Genomic DNA, 13,154 nt, shown 5'->3' with positions numbered 1-13,154 from the left:
CTGTTGTGGCCTCTCCCGTTGCGGGGCACAGGCTCCGGATGCGCAGGCTCAGCGGCCATGGCCCACGGGCCCAGCCGCTCCGCAGCATGTGGGATCCTCCCGGACCGGGGCACGAACCCGTATCCCCTGCATCGGCAGGCGGACTCTCAACCACTGCGCCACCAGGGAAGCCCTGGGAAGGATTTTTAAAGGCAGCATTTGGGGTGAGGGCTGCAGGGTGGATAACCTTCTTTTGATTGGTTGGTGGTGAGGTGACGGGGTGACGTTTAGGGAATCTCAATCATCAACCTCCTGCTTCCAGCCAGTCTGGGGTCTGCGTGCTTGTGGTCAGCGTGTAGTCACTGTCCTCCACCCGGGAGGGTCTTGGTTCCTGCAAAACATGTGTCCAATTGTTCTGTATATATTGATACCTTCTCTGGGAACTAGGACTCTGCTTTATCACTGAGCTATTGTTTCTTGACTGCTTTTCCTTTGTTTCTGCTTTCCCTCACTTCCTAATTAGTAGCTGCTTGAGTCTGCTGTTTGGAACTCAGGGAAGGTCAAGGAGACAAAAACCTTTTTCTACAAACAAGAATCTGCAGGTTCCTGCTCTGTTAATAATCCCAGCTGCTTGGGTGTCACAAGGAAGTCGCCATGCTTTCTGGGATGCTCAGGTTTTAACAAGCTGGTTGAAATCTACATGTAAGGTGTATATGTATTTGTTAAAGACAATGACTTCTCAGTGTGACTCAGTAATGTATTTATACTGAGTGAAACATTACAAGGGGTGAGTATAGGGATGTTAATGCCTGATGCATTAAGAGCCCTCAAGTCCTTTCTCCAGTGGCCATTGTTAACAATAATTTGCAAAGCCTTAAAGGACCACTTTAAAGGTAAGATTATAGATGAAGAACTTTATAAAGTCAAAATGCATGAGCTTTAAATTATTGATGGAAAGTGCAGGAATCAAATTAGCAGGGCAGCCTCCACTGTTCCTTTTCTTGTTTTGACTAGAGACGGGGATGGCGGGGGAGATAGAGAGGGAAGGGAGGGGACACACACACACGCGTGCACACACACACACATGCACACATGCACACACGCACAGGAGGGGAGGGAGGCCAATAGAGATGGAGACACAGAGAGATAGACACACAGAGAGACACAGACACTCAGGTGAGGACACTTTGGATCTAAAGAACTTGGGAGCCAGGAATCTAAGGCCAGAGCCGCCCCTGCTCTCTGCTTAGCGGAAATCCTGTGGCCTCCTGAAAGAGTCTGTCCTGGGATGTCAGCACTGCAGTCTCCCTTGACTCTGTGATGATATTACCCTTTGCCCAGGATGTGATTGATGAGGGTAACAGACTTCCGGGGCTGACCTGACCCCCAGCAGAGGCCACTTTCTTGACCCCCAAAGGTCTGGGTGGCCCATGACCTCCCCTCATCACTCCCTGTAGGTTCCAAGAACCTCAAGCCACTGTAGTCAGGATGCCAGGGCCAGGGTGCCTAGACATCCACTGGTGGAATGAGGGAGGGGGTTAAGGTGTGGCCACAAGGAAGGGGAGAGGGAGTGAGCAGGGCAGGAGACCCAGGCTGGCCCGACTGGATGCCCCCGATCGGGCAGTCATGGACCCAGATGCAGAACCTCCGTTTGATCTGTTGCCTTGGAGGTGAGGATGCACTGGGAAACTGACAGCACCCAAATGTACCAGAGACTCATTTGCAAATGAGGAGTCTGGACTGTCAACGTCCAGGAGCCTCTAGGACGTGGAGGACCATACTTGGGTTAGGACGAGAGACGGAAGACACGTGCTCTGGTATTGGCTCCGAGCCCTTGGCAAGTCGCTGAGCCACTTGGCTCTGGATTCTCCTCCTGGGGACCCAGGAGGATGCAAGCTTCTCGAGATGGGGAGCTGATCTGTCTGACTCAGCTGCCCAGGTGCCCAACACCTGACAGGTCCTGCTGGAATTGTCATGGAGTGAAATCCACGTGCCTCCCTTGTTGTGAGGATCATGTGAGAGGCTGGATGAGGAAGCTCTGAGGTACTAATTATAAAATGTTGGCTCCTGCTTGGGGCACCCCCATCCTGGTGCCCAGGTGCCCGCCTGGAAAACCACCTGGAAATCAGAAGAATGCTCGTTGAGTGTGGAAGGTGAGCCTTGGATGCAGGACGGATGCTTCTCGCAGGCTGTGACAGCACCTGGAGGGTGGCCCCGCTGCACCCCTGTGGGTAGAGCATGGAGGGCGCTGGCCCACGTGGGCATGTCTGCCCTAAACTGTGCAGAGAGGATTGGCTGCATTCTAGCTGCCACTCTGCTTTCTCCAAACTCCTTGTCGGCGCCTTCTCTTATATTGTGTCACTCTGGACATCCAGCTAATCAGGTCCCAGCTGTGTTCAATTCCCTGTGTTCTGGACCGTCTCTACACAGGTATATATGTGTATGTAAATATACATGTGTTTATGTGTATTTGTTTACGTTTATATATAATTATTGTACCCCAAATAAGCTCATACTATATTCCTTAATTTGCTCGGGTATTTTTATAAATTTATTTTATTTATTTATTTATTTTTGGCTGTGTTGGGTCTTCATTGCTGCGCACGGGCTTTCTCTAGTTGCGGCCAGCGGGGGCTACTCTTTGTTGTGGCACACAGACTTTCCGTTGCGGTGGCTTCTCTTGTTCTGGAGCACGGACTCCAGGCGCACAGGCTTCAGTAGTTGTGGCACGTGGGCTCAGCAGTTGGGGCTCGCGGGCTCTAGAGCTCAGGCTCAGTAGTTGTGGCGCACGGGCTTAGTTGCTCCATGGCATGTGGGATCTTCCCGGACCAGGGCTCGAACCCGTGTCCCCTGCACTAGCAGGCGGATTCTTAGCCACTGCGCCACCAAGGAAGTCCCTACTTTGCTGTTTTTCTACACCACTTAGCTTGGAACTCTCCTGACTGTACTTGCAAACCCACCCACCCTCATTAACAGTATGCGATTCTGAGGGAGGGTTTGTTACTTGCCAGGTGCTAGAAAAAGCCCTAGTGGTTGGCCAAACATTACTGCTCTTTTTGAGGTTTTGCATCCTCTTCTATTGTTTTTCTGTCTCTTTTACCACTTAGTCTTTATAGGTGCTATTTATCTGCCTATCTTTCTTTTGCTAGCATCCATATATATCTTATTTCCAGTTAGATTTTTAAGAATCTGAGGTGAGAGATTCCAATGTAAGTTATTCAAGCAAGCGGTTAGGCTACAAAGATGAGATTTCAGGAGTATCAGTGCATGAAGGCCAGGACATAAAAGGGCCATCTGGGTCCCTTCTGTCTTTATTTCTCCTGAGACTTGATTCAGTCTGGCCTTTCTCCAGGAAGGCATAACACGATGCAGTTACAAATCTGTGGAATCATGAGTCCGGAGCCCATTCAGCGTTGATTCTTCACTGCCTGCAATGAGGCCCACAGCCAGTAGAGTAACTTCTGTTTTGTGAAGTTCCCGGTGTCATTGCAGTTAAGTCAATTTCAGAACTAACTCTGAGTGTGTGTGTGTGTGTGTGTGTGTGGTGGGGGGGTGTTCATCGGGCACACGCGTACACACACGTGTAGTGCCATACCGAGCCCATACCCCTGTCCCTGGCAAACGTGGGTTGTGTGCACCTTGAGGGAAGGATGAGGGCCAGCTCAGTGTGACTCTAAGAGTGTCCACATTCTCCTGGATGCACTTGTGTCCACGGACCACCTGGCAAGACAGCCATGCCATGCTGGGTGTGGCCTCCAGATTCTCGTTCATGCCCAACTCAGTAGGCATGACCAAATAAAATAGAAGACTTAACTTGCTAGCAAATCACATTCCCCCAAATTTCTAATGCTTAGAAGCCAAGGGCAGAATTTGGAGCTGTAATAATAAGGAGGAAGCATTATCCTTACAGTCATTATCCCCACTTGTTGGACAAACAATCCAAGGGCCTGGGAGGTCGAGTGACTTGCCTAAGTTCCCACAGTTGCGGTGAGTGACGTAGTTATAGTGTCGTGAGAGCTGATGGACTGCATACCGTCCATTGCAACTTCGGATTTCTTTGGGGGACGTTCTGTCTCCCCCATTCCATTGGGTCTGGATGGGTTGCTTATTTATTAGGGTTCCCTACTCTCTTCTAGCTAAATGATGGGCATACGACCCAAGGTGGGCCAATTGGACCCTCCTCCCTGTGTCTTAAAATCTGACTCCTCAGCCACCATAGCCTTTCTATATAAATTCCATTTTTTAGTTATGGAGTCGGTTCCTGTTTCTTGCAACTATAGTCAATTTACAACTGGCCATCACCAGGTCTGCGGGACTCCTCTATCTACGTATACTCTTTCCCTTTGTGATTGCATTTATCTTGCTGGGGCAGCAGCCTAACCCAGAGGCGAGGGCAGTGTGTCGATGGCCAGTGCCCTTTGAACCCTGCTGACATCTCACCGTAGCCACCAAGTGAAAGCTACTTGAATCTGAAAATGGACCTGGCTTATAGCCCGACAGACGCTAGGTGCCAAGAATCTTGGGATACGTGTGTTAGCATCTATGTTGATTTTCCCTAGAGTGTCAGGCTGAAAATCCTAGCTGCCTGGCTTGCCAGAGCTGGCTCTGTGTTCATGAGAGACAGCACCTGACTGTGGGCCCCTCAGTCACCTGACAGTCCAAGAAGCATCTTGTGTTGCAGTCACGTTCTCCCTTTACCTGTATGTTGAGGAGCAATGTTGCTGAGCAAATCCCTTTTCTATGTCCGGGATGTGGGCAAATTAAAGGGAAAGACCCTTTTCAGTCGGCCCGAAAAAATGACCAGTCCGGCCAAGTTGTTTTAGGCAGGAGGGAAGCACGTGTGTGTGTGTGTGTGTTTGGGGCAGAGACAGCTTTTCTTGACAAGGCTCTCACAGCAGAATGTTCTGATGAATAGAATTTAGTGCACATCCGTGTCAAAGATATCTGCTCACTCACAAATCCATCAGACTCTTACGTGAGCTGCAGAGATGAACGAGACGTCTGATCTGTCGAGAGCTCAGGTTTGTTCCCGGAAGGTCTCCCTCCGTCTTCGGGTGGGCAGGTGGTCTTCTGACCGGGGGGATTCGAGCCCCTCCTCCCTGAGTTGGGGCTTTGGGTCAGCGCTCTGCCTTTCCCTTGGTTTGTCTTCAAGGAGGGGGTGGGTAAGAGGAGAAGGGGCTCACTCCTAGCTCAGGTGGTCCCTCCACGAGGAGCTTAGAGGCTGGGGCTCGTGTCCTGCGAAGCCCCCCACCTCTCAAGTGCCTGCACTGTGTCCTTTCACTCTTGGTGGGTGGTGACAAGAACCTATGTCCCCTGGATCACTTTCACAGTGGGAACTGTAAACTGGGATTCTGAGGAATTTATCTGGAAATGGATACTCATGTGGAAACGTCCCCTCCACTTTAGCGACGCTTAAGCACAAAGTGTGTCTTGATAATCAGGTAACCTGTAAGTATAGGTAACTTTAGATTTCCAGGGTGGGAGGGACATTATATTTAGAAAAAAAAGCTGTTTTTTGGAGGCAGCGTTTCATGCAGGCAAGCGCAGTTCTATAGAATGTCTGCCACGAATGGGCGGGTGGCCTTGGGGATCACTTTAGCTCTCCAGGCCTCAGTTTCCTCACCTGTTTAAAAAGATGTGATAAAAGAGTGTTGGAGCAGGAAGGAGTCTCTAAATTTTCTACCAGCTTCAAAGTTGGAAGATTCTGTGGTCTCTAAGATGTATTCTCCCAAGCCCTTGAATTAGCTCTAGTAAAACTTAAGCAAAAGGTAACCATTTAATGATATGCTGGAAAACTGCGTTTATAGTTCTTCTCTATTAAAAGGTTCTGATGTTTTATTTATGGATACACATTCACACGTGTATTTGTATATATATGTATGTATGTGTATATATTATAATATGTTAATTATATTATACTAACTACTTCTATATTATACTAATATTATACTATACTTTATTATACTGTTATATTATTATTATATTATGTGAGTGCTGATCTTATACTACTTTGTTGTTGTAGTTTATAGAAGTAAAACACAAACCTATTTAAACCAAATCAAAAATATAGGTTAATAGGCCTCAGGGTTCTACATTCTGCCGGCTGTCTTGCTTTGGGAACAGTTGCCATAAAATACTGTTTTGACACAATGTGCCATCTATAGAGGGACCGTATTCGTTGTTGTGCAGAGGAGAAGTTTCCAAGCTGTGCTCGGTGGGCTTTAGCACTCTACAGAGATTCTCCAAAATCTGAGAAAAGTATTGGAAAAGATATATATATATATATATATTTTTTTGCGGTACGCGGGCCTCTCACTGCCGTGGCCTCTCCCGTTGCAGAGGCTCCGGACGCGCAGGCGCAGCGGCCATGGCTCACGGGCCCAGCCGCTCCGCGGCACGTGGGATCTTCCCGGACCGGGGCACGAACCCGCGTCCCCTGCATCGGCGGGCGGACTCTCAACCACTGCGCCACCAGGGAAGCCCGAGACTCATTTTTTTTTTTTTTTTTTTGGCCACACGCGGGCCTCTCACTGTTGTGGCCTCTCCCGTTGCGGAGCACAGGCTCGGGACGCGCGGGCTCAGCGGCCATGACTCACGGGCCCAGCTGCTCCGCGGCATGTGGGATCTTCCCGGACCGGGGCCCGAACCCTCGTCCCCTGCATCGGCAGGCGGACTCCCAACCACTGCGCCACCAGGGAAGCCCTGAAAAGATATTTTAAAACTTTACCAGCACACCGGGGAGCTTGGTAGACTTGCGGTTTCAGCAGCCAGCACAGTCTGTCTGCCCTTGGTTACACATTTCCATCTTTCTTTCTCTGTACACACACACTGTGTGGTGTTGGATGCCACCAGCATATGGCCTTGTGGGGATAGATTAATTTGGTTTTGCCCGGTTAGGTAGCTCTCCTGTCTTGTCTGCCGTATTAAAGAATGTTCCATGGTCACAGGACAAGCTGTTAAAAACAGGTGGTGTTTGTGGTTAACTCATCGTTATGTATCGGGACTTTTATTTTTTCTTTTCATTTTTTTTGTTGGGGGGGCTGCACTGCGCAGCTTGCAGGATCCTAGTTCCCCGACCAGGGCTCGCACCCGGGCCCACTGAAGTGGAAGCATGGAGTCCTAACCACGGGACCTCCAGGGAAGTCCCTGAGACTTTTCTTGATAATGTGCGGCCAGGAGGAGAGGAATCAACAGATCTCATGCTGCAGTTGGCATCCCCGACCCTCAGCGTCAAATTTTCAAGTTCATCAAAATAGCTTAATTGTTCTCAATAGTAGACTTTATAATAAGAATATATTATAGCTTGAGCTTACAAAATAAGTGAAATACTACTTTTCTCTATGCATAGGAATTTCATGTAAGATTCATTTGGAAAAATAGTTCTGTTGCTAAAAAGGTTTGGAAGCCACTGATGTAGTAAGACAGCACAGATTTTAGAGGCAGACAGTTCTAGATTTGAGCCCTGCTTTCCCTAGCTTACTAACTGGATGGCCTCGAGCAAAGTAATTTGCCTCTGTAAACCATAGTTGTGTCTTCTGTAAAATGGGCCTGCTCTCCGGCAGCAGGATGTTTTTGTAGATTATAGAGAAATGTACAAATGGCTTAGTCCGGTGCCTGACACATAACAAAGAGTTCCGCATATGATAGCTATTAGAACACTCTTCATGCTAGGAATTAAAGTCATTATAGTTCATGCCTGGCGATTAAGAGGTATGTCTTTACACTATGGAAGTGCATATACCTTATTGTATTTGCATGTATTTACATATGTCCTTATATGGAGAACCTAGATATGCATATCCTGGTGAATATATTTCCCTACAATTTAGAGTCGTTTTAGCAGACTGTAGAGGCACATTTCTCTTTCTAATACAGCTTCTTGGCAAATTAAGTTAGTTACTTTTTCATTTTAAAAGGGTGGAGCCTTTGCAGAATAATTTCCTGTGCTTTAGGTTCTTTTGGTAGGAAAAAATAATCAAGCAGCCGATGGGAACTGCTTTTATGCATTGGGACTCTGAAATGCTGCTTTATTTTTATGTCCAGGCTCTGTGGGGGGACTGCAGAAATCCCTGCTCTTGGGAATGTTTTTGAGCCCCCTGAGAAACTGAATAGGGAGAAAAGAGCTAACTTTAAAAGCTGCAATCCGCCTCCTCTAATTAGCTTGCTGTCGGCTCCTGGGAGAGGGAGTGAAAATATGAAAACAATGCAGGAAGTGCTGGAAGTGAATGGCATTCTAGGGGTCCGTGGTAGCCTCTGATGCTTTGATGCAGAAAAGTTCACGGAACCACACAGGGGCTTGGTGTACCCTTGCCCTTCCCACACGGCTGCATCCCGCACAGGGCTGTGGGGAACGGTTGCTCCCTTACGCGCAGGTGTGCCAGCTGGGCAGCTGCGAGCAGGGGAGACCTCATTGGAATTCAGCAGCTTGAATCCACAAGCATCCGGCCCTCCCTGTCCCTTGCTTGTGCTCTTGGGAAAGATCAGGGGCCCTTTGTGCTCTAAAGCCACACATCGCCAGGGCCCGGGGATGCACAGGCCACGGGAAGAGCACAGAGTCTCTCCTTCAGTGTGTCTGCTGGAGGCTGGGGAAGCTCTCACGACATTTGTGGCTGGCCGTGCAGCTAACCTTTTCGTGACATCTTAAAGAGATTCGGATCCCAGAGGTACCAGCAACGGAATTAGGGGTGGGAATCTGGGCGACAGAAGCTGTTCTTCAGCAGAGATGGCTTTTGCCTCCTGGTGGACATGGGCCCCGGTGGAATGGGCCCGGTGGATGTGGACGGTGGTGACCAGCAGTGGGGACTCCAGTCTGCAGGTCCTTCAAGGAAACTCAGGAAAGAGGCAAGTTGTCTCCGTTGTATCTCTTCAACATTGCCCCTGACTTGTGCGAAGCTGGGGGCCGGGGCGACACCCAGGGCCCACCAGGCAGATCCAAACTCCTCTTTCTCTTTGATGCTCTGTTGCGTAACTTCCTTGTGTTTTTCATACTGGTAAACAGATTCTGCAAAACTTCAGGCACCTAGATCTGTTGTTGTCCAGGCGTGGATCTTAAATTTCCCCCCTAGACAAAAGCTAAGTCTGTTAATATTAATGTGTGTTTGTAAAAGTCAGCATGGCCTCTGTTGTGTTTGCATGAATTCAGTCTTTACTAATGAAATTTGATAGTATGCAGGCTTCGGCTCATTGGATCCCATCAAAAGCGGCTCTGATGTTTCTGTTCGTCTCTTTGTCCCTGGAGGGCTGTGTGGCAGGTTGGAGGAGCCAGGGTCCTTGAAAGGATGGGGGTGGGGGATCTTTGGCTCTGGCAAAGTGAGTCTCTGACAAACAAGTCGTAAAAACGTTGATGTAGATTTTCTGAAGGAGAACTCACCAAATGGCCCTTTTTTCCTGTCCTGCCCGACTGTGGGAGGATTGGTTTGTCGAGGTGTTGTCTGCCGGCTGGCAGATGGTCTTTAGAAGATGCTGACTTCTGCAGAGGACACTGGTCCTTCGATAGTCTCGGTGCTCAGCGCCGTGAGCGTTTCACGTTCCATACACGCCTGATGCGTCACCCTCTGATTATACATCTTCTGCCAAATCGCCGGCTGGGTCGCTTGTGCCAGCAGCGATCCTAAGTATCCACCCTCTTGATAATTACCTTCCTTGTTGCAAGTAAGTAAGTGGCCTCTTGGTCTATTTAAAGTATCCTGAGATGGAAATCGGCCCAGGTGAATCTGCTACTTCTTGCACGCTGGCATCCTCAGAGTGTAATGGGGCTGGGACCATGGACCCCTTTGCATCCTGAGCACGTAAGGAGCTGCCCTCCAGCCTGAGGACACATGCCTGGCTCGGTGATTTGGGGGTGCCTCGTCCTTTCTGGCTTGAAATTGAGTCCTCAGTGGAAGCAGGGTGATGGAGCGGGACTGTCTGCTCTGGATTTTCTCGAGCCCGGGTTAAGGCTTTGGTTTGGTGAGTGGCGTCCCCTTGTTCCTGGGTGAGGGGCGTCCTCTGGGTGGAGTTCCGGTTCATCTCTCTGGCTGAAGAATCTTCCTTGAAGGAGACTTCGCTGCAGACCAGCGAGGGCCATTTTCACACTCTTGGGATCAACACGGGGGCTGTGCTTTGTGTTTTAGTCTGACACGTCCTCCAGCTGACCTGCCAGCTCTCATTCATTCATTTATTCACTTAACGGATGTTTATTCGCCGCCTCCTGGTTTAGGCTGGGGATGCAGTGATAAACAAAAAACTACAAAACAGGGCTTCCCTGGTGGCGCAGTGGTTGAGAGTCCGCCTGCCGATGCAGGGGACGCGGGTTCGTGCCCCGGTCCGGGAGGATCCCACGTGCCGCGGAGCGGCTGGGCCCGTGAGCCATGGCCGCTGAGCCTGCGCGTCCGGAGCCTGTGCTCCGCAACGGGAGAGGTCAGAACAGTGAGAGGCCCACGTACCGCCAAAAAAAAAAAAACCCACACAAAACAAAACAAAGCGGGCTGCCCTCTTGGCCTTTCAGCTCAGTAGAAGGGAAAGATCATTAACATGATTAGAAAGTGACTAAATCTATAATAACAAGTTCAGTGATACAAAAGAAAGTCAGCGGGAGAGAATGACAGGGTGAGGGGGGAGAGAGACCTAATGAGATTTTGTCTGGTGGAGTGAGGGTCCTATGGGTGTGTTGGAACCACAGCATCACAGAGTTCCCTGGGAATGCTTCCATATCATTTTGCCTGAATTGTTGCCAAAATAACGCGAGCCAAAGTTGATCAAAAGATTCCACTGTTTGTATTTGCCACCAAGGCCAGAAATATGTATTTCGTGTAGAGCTGAGTTCAAAGACTCCGTCATTTGGGTGAGAAGCTGGTGATAACGAGATTCACTCCTGGGAATCATGCTGAGAAGTGACTTTGCTCACGGGCTGGCCTCGGACCCGTTTAATTGGGCAGTGAGACTGGTTGCACCGGTCCTGGGAGGGGTCATTAGGCCGTGCACTGCTCCCCAGCACTGGGCCCTCGGAGCCAAGGCAGCCCCGGCCACTGTCTAACCTGTGCTTCCTCCCCCTCTCTCTCCATCAGGAGTTCTGACTCTGAAGAAGCATTTGAGACCCCGGAGTCAACGACCCCCGTGAAAGCTCCACCGGCCCCACCTCCGCCACCCTCTGAAGTCGTTCCAGAACCCGAGGTCAGCGCTCCGCCTCCCCCAGAAGAACCAGGTAACCAAGGATCAGGCGCCCCTGGGGGAGGCCGGGGGGCAGCCCTGCGGCTGAGCCCCAGGAAGACTCACAGGGGCTCCTCAGGGGACCCGGCTGGAGGAGGGCACACACCCCAGGGGGCTGGAGCTGCTTAGATTGTCACCAGCCTCTGGGGCCTCTCAGCTCTGGGCTTGGTTTGATGTGGTGTAAACTAAGGGTGCGGAGATACAGTGTGTTATTTTGTGTCTGCTTTGCAGGAGTTTAGGGGAGGCCTCTGGGGAAACCATGCATTTAACTCTGGGTGCCTTTCAGCTGATGTCCAGAACTGGGTTTGTGCGGGTCAGTGGGTCTTGGAATTCTCTGGTGCAATCTTAGGTTCTGATATTTGGCCCCTTGCTCCCATAAGAGTACTGGTTCTGGATCGCCCATGTGAACCTGCATTTGTATTAAAAACATAGCCCCTGTGGGCTTGGGCATGATAATTAGTAGATGGGCGAGAAGAGAAAATGGTGGATGGCTGAATCTGTGCAGGGATGACTCCTTTATTCCTCATTAACTTCGAACTATCCAGATTTTTTATCACTTTCCCACCCCCTCTAGCATGACTTAGAGCAAAGACCTTTATGTACCTTTCAGATGTACTAATTACTGGGGGTGGGTGCATGGGGAAGGATAGGACAGATCTCTTGTCCCAGCCTCCAGCCTGCCCAGCTGGCTGGAGTCATCTGTGTGCTTCCTTCAGTTACACAGTAGGGGTGGGACCACCTCAAGCATTAAAGTTTAACATGAGGCCTGGAAGGAGATGGGGATTGCTAGGAATGGCCTCACAAGCTGGTCAGGGGGCCAGGTGGTCTCAGAAATGGCCATACAGGCCAATCAGGGGACCAGGTAGTACCGTCTTCAGAGCCGGACAGCCTCAGCTGCACCCTGAACTTCCGAGGGCCCCATTCTGGCCTTCCTGGGGCCACAGCCCTCGCAGTGAGATAAGTCTGCAGAGCTAAACTTCTCCTGGACCATGTTCTGGATAGCTGGGAGCAGCCACTTCCTGGGCCCACCCCGTCCCCATCTCCTGGCCCATCTTCCCAAGGCTGACTGTGCCCACGTTTGCACCCTTCAGCCAAGGAGATGGCAAGGATGGGGCCGCGACCTACATGTGGCTGGTCCACACACCTGTGCTCGAGGCTGCGCCCGGTGAGGGATGGAGGTGGGGGAGAGAAGGAGCAGGCCAGGGGCCCGGCCTCCATTTGTACTCTCGCCCTGGCCAGGAGCCAGGTGAACTGCAAAATAAAAAACCATTTTGACCTTAATGTTGGTTTTAGAAAGAAATGGATGGGATTCTTTCTACCCGCTCTGGCTTCAATCTGGCCGTAGTTTTAGGGCAGATACTCCTGGAGCTTTGTTCCTAAGCACATGTGCTCCCTGGTGCTGGGGGGAGAGGAGAGACGCCTTTGCTGGTGTCTGATAGATGCAGTTGTCATATTCTCCCCTTTTGACAGCTTATCAGTTAGTAGTACCTGTTGCTGCAAAGTTCATTTAGGCACTGAGCTCTGAGAGAGTAATTATTGGAATTTATTTGATTTTAAGGTGGGGAAGAAGCAGGAAGGGCTGCTTGCATTTCTCAGGGAGTCGTTTGCACCCCAACTTCCTTTCATATAATAAAGAATGTAAAAATTCCATTTCCTATAATATTGTAAAAAATTTGCCCCAAGGTTTTAATGGAAAGTGGCTGAATGACAAACACAGTTTAATCCTTAGGTCAAATGTGCAATTAAGAATAAATTATTCTTTTTTATGAGTATAATAAGTTCATGCCTATACATGTGTGGGATACCTTAGGAAAGATGTCAGAAGAGGAGTGAAGGCCGAGGACAGTGCGTGGTCCACCCCCAAGCGCCATGCAGGGTCCAGAGGACGGTCATTGCTGTGGGCATTTGTACGTCCTGTGGGATTTCCAGTCACGTATCGCTTCTGGGGTTGTTTTGCCACCTCTGTTCTCTTCTTCAGCCTGTCTTTG

The 13,154-nt window shown here is 50.0% G+C and overlaps 1 protein-coding gene across 48 annotated transcripts in view; it reads left to right on the top strand.

Annotated features, from left to right (window-relative positions):
* The window catches only part of TACC2 (transforming acidic coiled-coil containing protein 2), a 211,973-nt gene that overhangs the window by 152,104 nt on the left and 46,715 nt on the right, over nucleotides 1-13,154 (top strand). For all 48 annotated transcript variants that reach the window (XM_067024456.1, XM_067024434.1, XM_067024460.1 and 45 more), the window contains one exon: nucleotides 11,025-11,161. In XM_067024456.1, the coding sequence (XP_066880557.1) occupies nucleotides 11,025-11,161 (137 nt within the window). The remainder of the gene's footprint in view (nucleotides 1-11,024; nucleotides 11,162-13,154) is intronic.

Source organism: Kogia breviceps, chromosome 2 (assembly GCF_026419965.1).
Source record: "Kogia breviceps isolate mKogBre1 chromosome 2, mKogBre1 haplotype 1, whole genome shotgun sequence".
NCBI classification, from domain to species: Eukaryota; Metazoa; Chordata; class Mammalia; order Artiodactyla; family Physeteridae; genus Kogia; species Kogia breviceps.
This window is presented reverse-complemented; position numbering and strand designations above follow the sequence as displayed.